Source organism: Theropithecus gelada, chromosome 19 (assembly GCF_003255815.1).
Source record: "Theropithecus gelada isolate Dixy chromosome 19, Tgel_1.0, whole genome shotgun sequence".
Taxonomy (NCBI): domain Eukaryota; kingdom Metazoa; phylum Chordata; class Mammalia; order Primates; family Cercopithecidae; genus Theropithecus; species Theropithecus gelada.
In genome coordinates, this window is record NC_037687.1 from 44252894 (window position 1) to 44269148 (window position 16255).

The window sequence follows — 16255 nt, forward strand, 5'->3', positions numbered from 1 at the left end:
ATTGCTTGAATCCAGGAGGCAGAGGTTGCAGTGAGCTGAGTTCGTGCCACTGCACTTCAGCCTGGGCAACAGAGCCAGATTCTGTCTCAAAAAAAAAAAAGAAGAAAAGAAAAAGAAAAAGAGCACCTAAGAGCATCCAGCCATTTCAGATATGACCATGTGGTTGGGTGTGGTGACTCACGCCTGTAATCCTAGCACTTTGGGAGGCTGAGGCTGGCGGATCACTAGAGGTCAGGAGTTCAAGACTAGTCTGGCCAACATGATGAAACCCCGTCCCTACTAAAAATACAAAAGTGAGATGGGCATGGTGGTGCGTGCCTGTAATTCTAGCTACTGGGAAGGCCGAGGCATGAGAATGGCTTGAACCTGGGAGGCAGAGGTTGCAGTGAGCTGAGATCACGCCACTGCACTCCAACTTGGGCAAGAGAGTGAGACTCCGTCTTAAAAACAAAAACAAAAACAAAAGAAAACAAAAACAGATATGACAATATATCACAAGCCTTTCTATTAAGCTACTGTGGGAATGGCACATGGAGGGTTAAATACAAAGCAGTTCTGGAGAGAAGCCAGATATAATCCAATTAAACATGGACATTTAGTGCATAAAAAGGTGGCATATCAAAAGCATAAGGCTTTGCTTTATAAATGGAGTAACCCATGCAGTGAAATGCACAGGCCTTAAGACTACAGCTAGATGAGCTCTGACAAATCTCTATACCTGCATCACCTCTGCTGCTCTCAACACAGCACATTCCTATCAGCTAGGACATTTCTGTGTCTCCTCCTCAGTTGATCCCAGCCGCCCACCTTCCCTCAGAGGCAACTGCCACTCTGACTAGGAATTTCAGTAAGTGCTACTAGGATATATGTAAAATAAGACAAAATTGGATCCATGTGCTAGGATAAATTCCAAATGGCTGATTTACATGTAAAAAAAGAAACTATACAAACTAGAAGGCATTCTCATCTTTTAATACATTCCTTATCCCCAACCTATACTGTCCCCCTCTATGGCCCTTATTCCAGCACATCCTGGCTCAGGGCCTTTGCATGTGCTGTTGTCTTGAGCTGCAAGCTCTTCCTCAGCCACCCCGTTGCTCCTGCTCACCCCTTGATGGAGTGCGACCCGGGCAGTGTGGCCCTCAATTCAAATCACACCTCCCATCCCCTGCTGGATTTCCCACACAGCAGTTAACCTGCAGCATACTACATGTGTATTTTCCTTATCTTGTAAACTCTGTCTCCCTGCCCTAGAACTCAACTGCTGGAAGACAGGGTCTTCTGGCTCTTTTGTTCAGTGTGGTCTCCCCAGCGCCTAGAGGAGGTGCTCAATTACTTTTTGCTGAGAATGAAAGTGATGAAAGGACAGGGGCCAGGGAGCTGAGCGGGGCAACAGAACAGCACGTGAGGGGACTGCAGGTGCGGGTGGGGACGACGGCCGAGGAATCCTGGCGCCGCTTTCTTCCAAATGTCCTGGGGGCGGTGAGGTGTTGGGGTGAACAGTGTCAAGTTCTCGGCTTCTGTTTGAACACTCTCTTCAGCTGCACAGCTTCTGCAGGGCCCCCTGGGCCTGAACCCAGCGCAGCCGCCACTGGGGCAGGGACAGGCCCTGGCAGAGCTCCTCAGAGAGGGCGGCCTGGCCTGGCTGCTCCCACCTGGGGAAGGGCATGGCATCAAAGGGAAGGCCTGGCCCTCCAGACCCTCGCTGGCCGCCCCGCAAAACCATGGCCTGCTCCTTTTCACCAGTCCCCCGGCTTGAGTCCTGACTTTTCTGTTTCCCACCCACAGCACGTTCCCCTCTCACCAGTCCCCCACGATCCCCTGCAGCTCAGGGATTCGCTCCAGCGCCTGTTTCAGCAGCTTCTCCAGCCTCTTCAGAGCCTGCCCCAGGTTCTCTTTCTGCTGTTTTTCCTGGGATGCCTGGATCTGCAGCAGCTCTGAGGGTGAGAAAGCCGGGAGGCAGCTTTGAGTCCTCTGGCTCGCTGGTACCTTACAGCAATGAGTCCCCAAGTCTCCAGTCCCCTAGTCTTGACCTCAGCATTTCCCACAAACTAATGATGAGTCTGTCTCCTCTTCCCAGCCTGGAAGTCCCCTTCTGAGGGACTGCCCTTGAGATGAGGACCTGTCCCTCCTCCCAGGTTCTCATCTTAAGGGCAGTCCACACCATCCCCCCGGCCCCACCCAGGCGTCCTTCTGGATGCTTTCCTCCCTACCCCTGAGAGCCCATCAATCACCATGGCCTGTCCGCTCAGTCTTCTCCTCTGCTCCAGGCCTCGGTCTCCTGCTCTGGCTTACCCTCTGCACTATACACAGGGACCTTCCTGAAGCCTAAATCTGATGCTCTCCCTCCTGTCTGGAACCCTCCAAGGTTCTCCAGTACCCCCAAGGCAGAGTCCAAGCTCTTCAGTAGGTATTTGAGTTTCATGATGTGGCAAAACCTGGCCGATCCCCAGGGCCCACAGTAGAGAGCATCTTTCCTCCTGGAGGCCCTTCCAACACTCCTCGCCCCAAGGCTTCCTCCTCCACCTGCTCTAGCTTCACGCTAGTGGTGCTTTCCTCTGGGACTGGGACTGGGCCTACTCCCTCTCCATGTGTGCAGAACAGGCCCAGCTCAGCAAGTGTCAACGAGCAGCGTGATCAGACAAGCTGGGCCTGAATCCTGACCCCATCCCATCCCTGCCCTGTGACCTTGATCACGACACTGGCTCTTTCTTCAGCTCCGTCTGCTGTCAGGTGGAGCTGTAGGCTAGTGGGGCAGAGGGCCGGGAGAACTCTGGGGATGGGACCCTTAGGGCTTGCTAAGAGGTTGAAGCTGGTGGGGGTGGGGGGATTAGGGAGATGGGGAAATTCAGGATGACTCCTGGGTTTCTGGGTGCAGCACTTGGATGAGGAGGGTGAGATAATTTAACAAGGGAGGAAACAAGAACAGGAGGAACAAAATTGTTCCTTGGAGTAGAGAGAACCAGGAGTTCCATGATAGATGTGTAGAGTTCAAGATGCCCATGATTACAAGAAATATATAATTAGCCAAGCATGGTGGTGCATGCCTGTGGTCCCAGCTACTCGGGAGGCTGAGGTAGGAGGATGGCTTCAGCCCAGGAGGTTGAGGCTGCAGTAAGCCGGGATGGCACCACTGCACTCCAGCCTGGGTGACAGAATGAGACCTTGTCTCAAAAAAACAAAAGCAAAACCAAAAAACGCATGAGGTGGGCAGAGGGCACGGTGGGCCAAAGGCATGGTAGGCAGAGGCTGAGGTGGGCAGAGGCCATGGTGGGCAGAGGCCGTGCAGGGTCTGGGGCTGCTCTCATTGCTCCTGCACACTGCTCCCTCCCCTCGTGGAGAAGTGGAGGGCAGGGAGCCCCAAACTCAGAGGCTTGAACACAGTCTCTTCCTCCAGTGCTGCTGGCACTGCCAGTTCATTTCTCATCAATTCTCCTCTTCCATGTATTTATCCTTTCATTCTTTACTCTTTACTTCCGTCCTGGGGAAACCCCTGGGGTGGGGACCTTTCTCCTCACTCCCCATCAAGCCATCTGGGCCGGCACCTGGCAGACACCCAGTGAGTATCTGGTGAGTGAATCCAGGAATTAACGAACTTCTCTGACCTTCAGTATCCTCATCTGTAAACTGGGGGTCTTAAAGTCCCTTTCCTCATGGTCATGACTCCAAGAGACTGTGTGTGTACACAGACAATGATGCTAATCACACTGGAGACGCAGGGTGCTTACTGCATAGCAGGCAGCGTTCAGTGCCCTGTGCGGGTTCCCTGCCTGAATCTGCCCAGCGCCTCGGTAAGACATTGCTTTATGCTTACTCCACTGAAGAGGAAGCTAAGGCACGGGCAGGCCGCACAGTTAGGAAGAGACAGGGCAGAGAGGATTCCCAGGCTTTGAACTGCTGAGGTATACTACGTGACGGTGATGAATGAACACGTGGAAAGTCGACGGGCAGTGTGGCTTAGTGGTTGGGAGCACGGACCCATTTCACACCACCTGGATTCAAATTCCAGCTTTGCCATTTGGGCAACCTACTAACCTCTGCGTCTTAGTTCCCTTCTCTGTAGAATGGAGAGAACAGCAGCACTTACCTCATGGGACTGCTGTGCAGATGAAAGAAGGGAGAATGTTTAAAGCCCTTAGCACACAGTGGACACTGTGTAAGCAACGGGGTTGCTGGTAAGGACTCGTGGAGGCTGTTGGTAGTGGGAATGGGCGGGGAGGCTGGATGGGGCGGCAGGGCAGGCCTACCCTGGGTGGGAGGGCCTGGCGGCAGGCTAGTCTTCATGTGGAGCAGATCCCAGCACCAGAGGTTCTGCTGGTCCTGCAGGAACAGAAGGTCCTGGCGAAGAGAGGCAGCTGCCGGCAGGAGCAGCTCCGAGGCCTGGAAGGGAAGGGAAGGATAGTCATCTGGGGCGGGGCTGGGGAGACAGGTCACAGGAGACAGGCACTCACCTTCCCTGGGGGCAGCCCCAGCTTGTGGCTCAGTGCTATGAAGCTGGAGCCCCTTGGGGATGCGGGGTGCAGCTGGTGGATGGATGGGAGGACTGTGGGCAGGGGCTTCAACCTAGGGGTGGGGAGAAGTCTGGGTTGGGTGGGGACTGAGAAGAGGCCTTGGGTTCTGGAGGCTCTGGGGGCCCAGGAACTTCAAGGTGGGTCTGGGGCCTAGGATGCCAAGACCAGGGCTGCCGACCCAAGGGTGAGGTCGGGCAGCCTGGGAACACTGGGGGTCTGGGGTTATCTTTTTTGAGGAGGTTCAGGGAGCGACAGTCACCCATGGCAGGGGATGCAGGGCAGGGGTGGGGCGGCCCCAGTCTCACTCTCCAGGGCTGTGCCGCAGCAGCGTGCCCAACAGAATGTGAGGCAAATGCCGGACTTCCTCCTCCAGACAGCGCAGCAGCTCCCGGCTCTGCGGTGCCACTGCCTCAGATGTAGGGACCACCTTTCGCTGGACCAGAGCTACCACCTGCGGGGAAGGCGAGGGATGGGTGGGGCAGCCCACGTCCACCCAGCCCCATCTTGGCAGATCCAGCCCTACCCAGACCTCAGCCCAACGCCCATCTCACCTCCCCTGGGCTCCGGCACAGGCGGGTCTTGCTGGCTGAGTTTCCCTTGATAAGCAGGCGGATCTGTTCCTGGGTCTCCTCCTGAGGAACCAGGATACCCTGAGATTCACTCCTCCCAGCTCCCAGCCTTAGTGCGCCTCTCTACTTAGGTCCTGCTTCTGCCTGGGAGTCTCACCTGGGCTCTTGCCTAGGAGGCCCAGTTCTTAATTTTTAAGTGACAGCATTCTTTTTTTTTTTTTTTAAGTGACAGCATCTTGCTCTGTCACCCAGGCTGGAGTGCAGTGGTGTGATCATACCTCACTTCAGCCTTGAACTCCTGGGCTCAGGTGATCCTCCCACCTCAGCCTCCCAAAGTGCTGGAACCACAGGCATGTGCTACCACACTGGGCTTAGGTCCAGTTCTTAGCCAGTTTTCAAGCCTCCCCTCTGGCCCTCCACAAGGCCCCGCCACCTCTTCCCGGGCCCAGCCTCTCACCACCAGCTGGCGCCAGTGCAGGATCCGCTGCTGTTTGGCCTGTAGCTCCCTCAGCAGGAGCTGCCGATGCCCGGCTGCATCCTCCAGCTCCTGGCTCTGAGCGCGCAGGGCCTTGAGCTCCGCCCACAGGCCACAGCCCCGAAGCCCCAGTATCAGCACCTGCCTGCAGGGCAAGCGGAGGAGAGCAAAGGACAGGAGGGCGACTGAGCCACACAAGGGACCATAAACCAGGGAAAGAAACCGCAGGGAGAGGAGACAGGGATGGGAGCCACAGGGGCTGAAAAAGTCCAATGGGCTGAGACGCTCAGAAGCGAGACGGCCTAGAGGCCCCTGCTTGGGGAGCCCCTCACCTCTCACTGGATCCCAGGACGCATCTCTCCATCTCTTCCATCAGGCCCTGGAGGCGCTGGGTCAGGACTTGCCGCTCCTTCAGGAGGGCACTCCGCTGGGAGACCAGCACACCCACAGTCCGCCAGCCCTCCTGCAAGGGGGGTACAGAGTCAGGGTACACCCAGGGCATGATCCATGGGTGAGGGGATTGAGGAAGTCTTGGAATGCGGTGGGGAGGCGAGCCCTGGGGTCACCTGGATGAGATGAACCATGGATGGCAGGGTCTGGTTGGAGTCTGACTGGTCCGGGGCCTGGGGTCTGGGGTGGGGAAAGAGCTGCTGAGGGAGCCGTGCGGTGGCCTTGCCTTGGTACTCAAGGGTGGCCAGTGTCAGTCCTGCCACCCCACTGGGCAGTGGGTTTCAGTTCCACCCCGTCAGCAGGTGGCTGGGCCAGGTCCTGAGGCTATCCCAGGTCACCCACTCATGCGGCCTTCCCCAACTGTAGGGATACCCTGCCCCACACCTGGATATCTCTGTATCGCCAAGCCCATCCCCACTGCACAGGGACCGAATCTCTGCCTCCCGCTCTGCAGCCAGGTGCTCCAGGGCAGCCAGGATGTGGCCCGGGGGGTGGTTTGTCAGCAGCGTCTAGGGGGAGGGAGGGTGAAGTCAGGGCAGGATTGGGGCAGGGCTGTGAGCTGAGATCCCATGGGAATGGGGCTGTCATCAAGAGTTAGGTCCTGGCACCCTAAGTTTTGATCATGGGGCAGGAGGGTGTGCCTTTCCTGAGAGCCCTGCCCTCTCACCTCCGCAGAGCTCAGCCACTGCTGGTAGGAAGTGCCAAAGTGGTCTTCATGAGGGGTTCTGTGGGGTTGGGTAAGGGGACAGAAAATGTTACAAGACACGTCAATTATCCTCTAGTTATCACCACCGCCCTATAAGGTAGGGGCTGTCATCGTCCCTATGCCTGTTAGACTTGAGTTCCCCAATTATACCAACCTGCTGGCCTTGGGGCCTTTACATGGGTTGTTCATCCGGGACACTCTCTGGACCCTTCACCCCAGCTGAGCTTCCTCACCAAAGAACCTCTCCCCTCCTTGCCTTCTTAGCTGGGAAAGGCACTGCCTCTGGGTGCCCAGAGCCTCTCAGGCCTCCTCACTCCCCCAACAGCCCTGACCACCTGACTGTCACTGTGATGAGTGTGTCCCCTTCTATAGAACGTAGCCCAGAAGCTCAGTGTCTGAGGAATTAATAAATAAGAGACACCCCACTCTTAAAACCCAGGTTCTTTGCAGGGTCTCTGGGGGCTAGGGACACTCACAGGAGGCTGCCTCTCTTGGCCTGGGGAAGCAGGAGGTTCTGCAGGAACTGGGCCCGGAGGGTGCAGGCTGTTCGAACATCACGCTAGGGAGAAGAAGAGGAAGGGACCTGAGGGGGACCCTGGCGTCTGCCTGACTCCAGGCTCCCTGCCCCTTCTCCCATGATCGGGGACTCTTACCAGGACCACAGGCTCCAGGCCCAGAGCTGCCGATGTGAGGGATCCAAAGGTCACATCTACTTTGGCTTTCCTGGAGGGAGAAGTGCAGTTGGGGCTGGGGTCCCTGGGAAAACAGATGTCTGTGCCCCATCTCCTCTCACTGCCAGCAAGGCCGGTCAGAGGAATCACTAAGCCTAGATCCCGGAAGCCGTCTCCAGATTAGGCCACTGTCACCTCCCAGCTGGAATATCGCATTAGCCTCTCTACTGCTCTTGCCCCATGAGACTGTTCTCCACCCAGGAGTCAATGATCCTGTTAAAACCCGAGGAAGATCATGCCCCTGCTCAGATCCCTCCAAAATAATGTGATGTTTCCCCAGCACATTCAGAATAACAATGGGCCCAGCGTGGTGGCTCATGCCTGTACTCCAGAGCTTTGGGAGGCTGAGGTGGGCAGATCACTTGAGGTCAGGAGTTCAAGACCAGCCTGGGCAACATGGTGAAACCCCGTCTCTACTAAAAATACAAAAATTAGTCGAGCACGGTGGCATGCGCCTATAATCCCAGCTACTGGGGAGGCAGAGGCAGGAGAATGGTGTGAACCTGGGAGGCAGAGGTTGCAGTGAGCTGAGATCATGCCACTGCACTCCAGCCTGGGCAACAGAACCAGACTCTGTCTCAAAAAAAAAAACAAAAAAAACCCAGAACAATAACAATAGTTAACAGGCACTTTTCTAAGCACTTCATATGATTGAGTCCACCTAACGATCATGTCTACCCAATAAGCTTAGTATTAATGTTATCTCCATTCCACAGATCTTAGAATCTGAGGCACACAGAAGTTAAATACCTTGCCCAAGGTCACCCAATTTTTTTTTTTTTTTTCAAATGGAGTTGTGCTCTCGTAGCCCAGGCTGGAGTGCAGTGGCACGATCTCAGCTCACTGCAACCTCTTTTTCCCGGGTTCAAGTGATTCTCCTGCCTCAGTCTCCCGAATAGCTGGGGCTACAGGCATGCACCACCACACCTAATTTTTGTCGGCTGGTTTCAAACTCCTGACCTCAAGTGATCTGCCTGCCTCGGCCTCCCAAAGTGCTGGGATTACAGGTGTGAGCACCGCACCCAGCCTAAGGTCACTCAATTTTAAGTGGCCAAGCCAGGGCACGAATCAGTCTCAGGGCAAAATCGCAACACATCATCCACAGTTCTCTGTCCACTCCTCCAACTTCACCTCCTCAGGTTCTCAGTCTTGCCTGAGAAACTCGAGCTGACATTGGCTCCTGGCTGCTCTTCCTGCATGCTGAGCACGCTGCCTCTGCTCTTGCTATTCCCTCTCCACAGAAATTTCTCTCCCAGTTCAGTGTTACCTCCTCAGAGACCTTCCCTCGCTAGGGCAGCATCTCCCTCTCCCTTCTATTACAGGCTTTTCTTCACAGCACTCATCTCTACCAGAAATGATAGGGTCTGCTTGGTTCCTAGTTTACTATCTGTCTTCTCCGTGTCACAGTGTAAGCTCCAGGAGGACAAGGACTTGTTCTCTGTTTGTGGCTGTTTCCCCAGAGCTGGTGTTCTAGGTATACAGGTGTTATTCCAGGCACTGGAAATATAAGTGACTGAGATGACAAAACCTCCTGGCCTCATGGACCTTCCATCCTAATGGTGGGAGTTGAGAATTCTGGAACCCAAGAAGGGATCGGGGCAGAGCCCTGAGGTCTCTAAGAGAATGTCTGGCTGCCCAGCCTGGTAAGGGTGGGTCCCTGAGGCCCACCTCTCCATGTCCTGCAGGCGCCTCAGTTGATTCTGCAGCCGCTGCATGGGATCTCGGAGCCTATGCTGCTGTCTTCGCATGGCCCCAGCTTGGGCCCGGAGGAGGAGAGCTCGACGCTGGGTGTCTTGAGTGTGCTGAAGTGCCTGCTCCATGGCTGTGTCTGTAGAAGGAACAAGGGTGGCCATCAGCACCTTTCCCGCCCCACATTCTGTTGCCCATTTTCTGGTCCCATGGCTCACCCTGAGCCTCAGTGTCTCGCTCCATCAGTTCCAGGCTCTGGTCGAGCTCCTGGATTTCTGCCCGCAGGCGGGTCACAGTAGCTTCCAGCTCTAACTTCCGACGGATCTGGGAGGATCAGATTCAGGGTCAGATGCACGGTCTGATCGGGGCTCAGCCTGGCCTGTCTTTTGGGGGTACCAGGCTCCTCAACTGGTGGCAGAGGGTTTTTGCTCAGCAGTTTCTGTGTCTGACGCAGAAGCATTAGGGTACTGGCACCCTCCTTCCTCTTAGAATTGTCTTACCCACACTTCCAGCCTGTTTCCTGTTTCCTGTCTGTGCTGGTGACAACCACATCTTTGTCCCAGTATTGATCTCTTCCTGGAGCCCTGCACCCAGAAGTCCCAAGGACTCCTGGAAGCCTCCCCTTAGGTGTCGTATGAGCCCCTTACACCCACTAAGTCCTACACTGGCCTCAGCATCTCTCCCAAACCTGTCCCTTCATCTCTTCTCAGCAGCTTTGATGCCACATATCCATGTCCCACCTCTCTGCCCCCAGCTAATACTATCTCTTTATATTTTTTTCTTTTTTTGAGACAGAGTCTCACTGCATTGCCCAGGCTGGAGTGCAGTGGAGTGATCTCGGCTCACTGCAACCTCTGCCTCCCAGGTTCAAGCGATTCTCCTGCCTCAGCCTCCCAAGTAGCTAGGATTACAGGCGTGCGCCACCACACCTGGCTAATTTTTTATTTTTAGTAGAGATGGGGCTTTACCATGTTGGACAGGCTGGTCTCGAACTCCTGACCTCAGGTGATCTGCCCGCTTCAGCCTCCCAAAGTGCTGGGATTACAGGTGTAAGCCACTGCTCCCAGCTGAGCTAATGCTATCTCCACTGGACTTTAAGCCCTATGAGGATGGGGATCAGGGCTATCTTGTGACCCATTGTCCCCAGCATCACCCAGCACCTGGTTGGGCTTAGAGCAGGAGATCTACAAATCATTTTTCGGATGAAAGAGAATCTTGTAGCCTATGCTTCTCACCTGTGGACTGTCCTGGTGGCCATACCTAGGAAAATGAGACCAGAGTCAGTGGATGAGTGGGGCTTCCAGTGGGGAGGGCAACAGGTGTGATGCTGTGGTGAGGACAGGGCTAGATGGGAGTGGGGATAGGAAGGGATAGCTTTAAGAAGCAGTTACCAGAGTAGGTTTCCTCGGATCTTCTTGACAGTCCTACAGTGCAGAGGCAAAAGGAGGAGTTACTATGGACCTCACCTGTGCCCCCTCCCCTACTCCAGCCCAGCTTACCTCTGACTGTGCACATGCTGCAAGATGTAGGCCCAGATGTCAGCCCCCTGGCCCAGACACAGCCTGTGGGGACAGTGTGTAAGTGTATGCCTGGGGCAGCACACAGGGTGTGGGATCCTCATTCCCAAGGTGATGGTGGTAGGGAGTCTTTATTAGGGAGTTCTCACTTTTTGGGGAGGGAAGGCCCAAACTTTTTTTTGCTTTTTTATTTTTTTTTTTTAGAGACAGAGTCTCACTCTGTTGCCCAGGCTGGAGTGCAGTCGTACAATCATAGCTGCCTGCAGCCTTAACCTTCTGGGCTCATGCGATCCTCTCACCTCAGCCTCCAGAATAGCTAGGACTACAGGCAGGCACCACTACACCCGGCTAATTGGTAAAACATTTTTTTTGTAGGGACTGGATCTTTGCACTAAGTATGGTGGTATTCTCATTCCCCGGGAAGGCGGGGGTGGGGGTGAGTGGCGAGTGCTCCCTTTCTCCTGGGAGAGGGTTATCCAGTCACATTCAGAGGTGGAGGTGGGGGATGTACTGCCAGGAAGTGCCATCTCACGGCCAGATGTGGGGCATCACTCCTACAGATTCAATCCCCGATGGGGTGGCCACGGCTAACTCCTGAGTGTCCTTTTTGGTTAGGGTAAGGGTGGGAAGGGGAGGTGCTGCGGGGACAGCCTCACCCTGGAGATCCTATTTCCATACGGAGAGGGGTCTTCGCTAACTCGTGGAGGATGCTCACCAGTGCTAGGGACCTCACTCTGGGAAGCCTCCCAGAGCAGGGAGCCCTCAGTAACTCGGGTCACTTTCGATGGGGAATGGGGGGTCGAGTCCTCAATGAGGGGTGGAGTTCTCACTCCCGGAGACTCAATCTCCAGGGTGGGGAGTCCTCACTCCAGGAGCGGTCCTCACCTGCGCAGTGTCGATTCCCGGGCTCGGGCCGCCACGGGCACCCCCATCTCTTCGGCCGCCCAGCAACTCAGTTCCCGCGCTTCCCGCGCTAGCTCCATGACAGCGACACAGCTGCGCCACCGCCTCCCTCAGCCTCTTCAAGTGTGGCGCCCGCCTCTGACGTCACGGACGCGCCAACAGGACGTCATCGGTTGCCGGGCAGACAGCGGGCTCCGGCGCTGCGTAGTAATCTTAGCGTGGTAAGGTTGGGTCTTGCAGCGCTCACTCTTCCCAGGTGGGTCTCCTTGAGTGGAAATGAAAAGGGCGTGGAGATACGGCGGCCCCGCCCGCCTTCCCTCGTTCTCTCGCTCACTACCAGCTAACCCGAAAGAGGCAAAACAGTCCTTGATGCTTCCCTTTATTTTCTTCTTCTTCTTTTAATTTAATTTAAACATTTTTATTTTAATAGAGATGGGATCTCACTATGTTGCCCAGGCTAGTCTCAGTTTCTGGGCTCTTGAACTCCTGGGCTCAAGCGATCCTCCCGCCTCGGCCTCCCAAAGTGTTGGGATTACAGGTGTGAGCCACCGTGCCCGCCTGCTTTTCTTGACAAAATGGGACTTGCATCCTAGGAGGACTGGAACCAGGCAATGAGATCCTGAACTTACTGCTCTTTGATTTCAGAAACAGGTGTCCCATGTCTGAGTGGAGGGTAGGGGCAGATAGTATGACCCTAACATTTCCCTGGCATGCATTTTCCCATTCATTTGTGCTTACCATTCCATAAACTCAGGGAGCTGACTCTGTGCTGGGTGATGCTGGGGACAACATGGTGACCACGACAGCCCTGGTCCCTGTTGTACAGAGCTCCCAGTTCAGTGGGGAGACAGACACACCACCAGGTAGGGATGGTAAAAATAAGCAGCAGGGGTGGGTCAATTTGGGACACAGCAGGTGTGAGAGGTCTACGGGATGCCCAGAAAGCAGGAGGGCTGGAGTTCTGGAGAGCCCACTGGGCTAGGTCAGAGAGCTGAATGCACTGTGAGCATCAGTATGAGACCAGAGCAGAGGAAGACGGGCCCTGAGGAAAGGCAGTATTTACAAAACTTTCACTCAGCATGCTTGCCTAGGCCATCACTTTCTCCTTGGTGTCCAGTTCAGAGCCTGGCTTTCGAAATAGTTGTTGAATTAGGCCGGGCATCGTGTTTCACGCCTGTAATCCCTGTAATCCCGCACTTGAAAGGCTGAGGTGGACGAATCATTTGAGGTCAGGAGTTCGAGACCAGCCTGCCCAACATAGTGGAACCCTGTCTACAAAAAATACAAAAATTAGCTGGGCATGGTGGCTTGCGCCTGTAGTCCCATCTACTCTACTCAGGAGGCTAAGGCAGGAGAATCGCTTGAACTCAGGAGTAGAGGTTGCAGTGAGCCAAGGTCCCGCCACTGCATTCCAGCCTGGGTGACAGAGCAAGACTGTGTCTCAAAAATAAATAAACAGTTTTTGAGTCAGCAAATGGGGAAAGATGGTGGAGTGAGACTAGAGCTGGGTACCCAGGGAGGAGGCTGGAGCAGGATGAGGGATGGAGGGTGAGGACAGTTGCTGGGCCAGGGTGGGGCTGTGGGGAAGGAAGGAGGAGGCAGAGTAAATGGGTCATAAGTTTGATGAACTGGAAGAAGGGAGGGGATTCAGGGTGAGGCTCAGGGCTCTGGCCCAGGGATTGGATGGGGTGGACTTTGAAACAGGGACCTGTGAGGAACAGTTGTTTTGGGAGAGATGCTGAGGACAGTGTGGAGTCTCGGGAGTGTGAGGAGCCAGGGAGACATCCAAAGGGCGCCTCAGGTCTCTGACCTAGGGGACAATGATCACCACTGAGATAGGTGTGCAGGAGAAGCTGAAGCCAGCTTCACACACCTGTCGAGGATTGAGAGGCAGAAGAGAGTGCCATGGGCTGATGCAATCCTGGTGGGCTTCCTGGAGGAAGGATTGCCAGCTGTGACTCCTGGATGTCTGGTTTCTTAACAGCTGCCATTTCCCCCAGATATGCCCATTCTTCTACCTGTGTAGAGAATTTTTTTTTGCTATTTTTTAAGAAAATCAATTAGGCACCACATCTGCCATGGGTCTATGAGCTTTTCAGGGGACTCTGAATGTGTTTGAGACCTTTAAAACATGTTAAGAGAATGAGGTCGGGTGCAGTGACCTGTGCCTGTAATCCCAGCACTTTGGCAGGTCAAGGCGGGAGGATTGCTCGAGCCTAGGAGTTTGAAACTAGTCTGGGCAACACAGAGAGACCCCATCTCTAAAAAAAAAATGTTTTTTAAGTTAGGTGAGTGTGGTGGCGTGTGCTGGTGGTCCCAGTTACTTGGGAGGCTGAGGCTGATGCGGGAAGACCACTTGAGCCAAAGAGTTCAGAGGCTGCAGTGAGCTAGGATTGTGCCCCTGCACTCCAGCCTGGGCAACAGAGCAAGACCCTGTCTAAAAAAAAAACAAAAAACAAACAAACAAAAAAAAACAAAGAATGAAAAGACGAGTCACAGACTAAGAGAAAATATTTGCAAAACACTTATAAAGGAGTATCTAAAATATATAAATAACTCTTAAGACAACAATAATTGGCTGGCCACAGTGGCTCACACCTATAATTCCAGCACTTTGGGAGACCCGGGTAGGAGGATTGTTTGAGCTCAGGAGTTTGAGACCAGCCTGGGCAATATAGCGAGACCCCATCTTTACACAAGAAAAAGAAATTAGCCAGGCATGGTGGTGTCCGCCTGTGGTCCCAGCTTCTTGGGAGGCTGAGGCAGGAGGATGGCTTGAACGCAGGAGTTTGAGACTGCAGTGAGCTGTGATCATGCCACTGCACTCCAGCCTAGGTGACAGAGCAAGACCTTGTCTCAAAAAACAAAGCAGGCTGGGTGCAGTGGGTCATGCCTGTAATCCTAGTACTTTGGGAGGCCGAGGCAGGTGGATCACTTGAGATCACGAGTTGGAGACTAGCCTGGCCAACATGGTGAAACCCTGTCTCTACTAAAAATACAAAAATTAGCTGGGCATGGTGGCAGGCACCTGTAATCCCAGCTACTCGGAAGGCTGAGGCATGAGAATCGCTTGAACTTGGGAGGCAGAGGTTGCAGTGAGCCAAGATCGTGCCACCGCACTCCAGCCTGGGCGACAGAGTGAAACTCAGTCTCAAAGACAAGGAAAAAAAAAAAAAAAAAAAAAAAACCAAAGCAAAACAAAGAAAATAAACCAGCTACATAAGCATTCTACTTTTAAAGGATATGAGCTCTTCTTTTCCATACACTTTGTGAACTGGCATACTTTTGTTACTTTTTTGGTTCATTACCAGCATGTTAGTAAGCTTTGGCAGAAACATAAGATCAGTTTGCCTAAGAAACTGTTTTTACCCTATTGGCTATCTACATTCTTTTTTTCTTTTTCTTTTTCTTTTTCTTTTTCTTTTCTTTTCTTTTTTTTTTTTTTTTTGACAGATCCTCACTCTGTTGCCCAGGCTGGAGTGCAGTGGCGCAATCTTGGCTCACTGCAACCTCTGCCTCCCAGGTTCAAGCAATTCTGCCTCAGCCTCCTGAGTAGCTGGGATGACAGGCATACGCCACCATGCCTGGCTAATTTTTGTATTTTTAGTAGAGATGGGGTTTCGCCATGTTGGCCAGGCTGGTCTCGAACTCTTGACCTCAGGTGATCCGCCTGCCTTGGCCTCCCAAAGTGTTGGGATTATAGGCGTGAGCCACCACGCCCAGCCTGGCTATCTACATTCTATTTCATGTATGATGTGGCTGTATATTTATATGTTTGAACCAATGATAGTAGGTTATCAGAACATATTAGTGCCACTAAGTTGGTATAAAACCCCCACTGCTAAATTTGACTGGCTTAAAAAAATATGTGTGGTGGGCAATGTATTAGTCCATTTTCATACTGCTATGAAGAAATATCCAAGAATGGGTAATGTATAAAGAAAATGAGGTTTAATGGACTCACAGTGGAGCATAGGTACGTCTTACACGGCTGCAGGCAAGACAGCATGTGCAGTGGAACTGCCCTTTATAAAAATCAGATCTTGCCAGGCACTGTAGCTCACGCCTGTAATCCCAGCACTTTGGGAGGCTGAGGTGGGTGGATCACGAGGTCAGGAGATCGAGACCATCCTAGCTAATACGTCTCTACTAAAAATGCAAAAAATTAGCTGGGTGTGGTGGTGCACACCTGTAGTCCCAGCTACTCGGAGGCTAAGGCAGGAGAATGGCGTGAACCCGGGAGGAGGAGCTTGCAGTGAGCAGAGATCGTGCCACTGCACTCCAGCCTGGGCGACAAAGCGAGACTCTGTCTCAAAAAAATAAAATAAAAATAAAAATAAAAAAAGATAATAATAAAACAAAAATCAGATCTCATGAGACTTACTCGAGATCACGAGAACAGCATGGGAAAAACCCACCCTCGTGATTCAATTGCCTCCCAGTGCGTCCTTCCCATGAAATGTGAGGATTATGGGAGTTATAATTCAAGATGAGATTTGGGTGGTGACACAGCCAAACCGTATCAGACAAAGAGTGTGGTCATGGTGGGCTGTTGTTGGTCTTGGGTGCCTGGTATCTTAGTTCTCTCTGTCTGTCTGGGAGGCCATCATCTCCCCAGATAAAACCCTCCTCACACTCTCAAGGAAGATGGCAGTTATGAAATCTCACAGCCTCCCTTGTAGCCAGGGCTCCAGCCTAGCCTAT

The 16255-nt window shown here is 53.5% G+C and overlaps 1 protein-coding gene across 1 annotated transcript; it reads right to left on the reverse strand.

Moving 5' to 3' along the window:
- Positions 1–1356: 1356 nt before the first annotated feature.
- On the reverse strand, positions 1357–11694 carry HAUS5 (HAUS augmin like complex subunit 5). Its single transcript, XM_025367518.1, has 19 exons — positions 11534–11694; positions 10631–10693; positions 10523–10555; positions 10367–10391; positions 9350–9455; positions 9111–9270; positions 7365–7434; positions 7188–7270; positions 6673–6730; positions 6390–6514; positions 6122–6185; positions 5888–6018; positions 5538–5700; positions 5063–5143; positions 4817–4962; positions 4452–4563; positions 4248–4380; positions 1805–1937; positions 1357–1655 (listed from the first exon to the last, which is right to left on the reverse strand). The coding sequence occupies exons 1-19, from the start codon at positions 11629–11631 to the stop codon at positions 1538–1540; spliced, it is 1902 nt and encodes a 633-aa protein (XP_025223303.1). The 5' UTR covers positions 11632–11694; the 3' UTR covers positions 1357–1537.
- Between the last annotated feature and the right edge of the window lie 4561 nt (positions 11695–16255).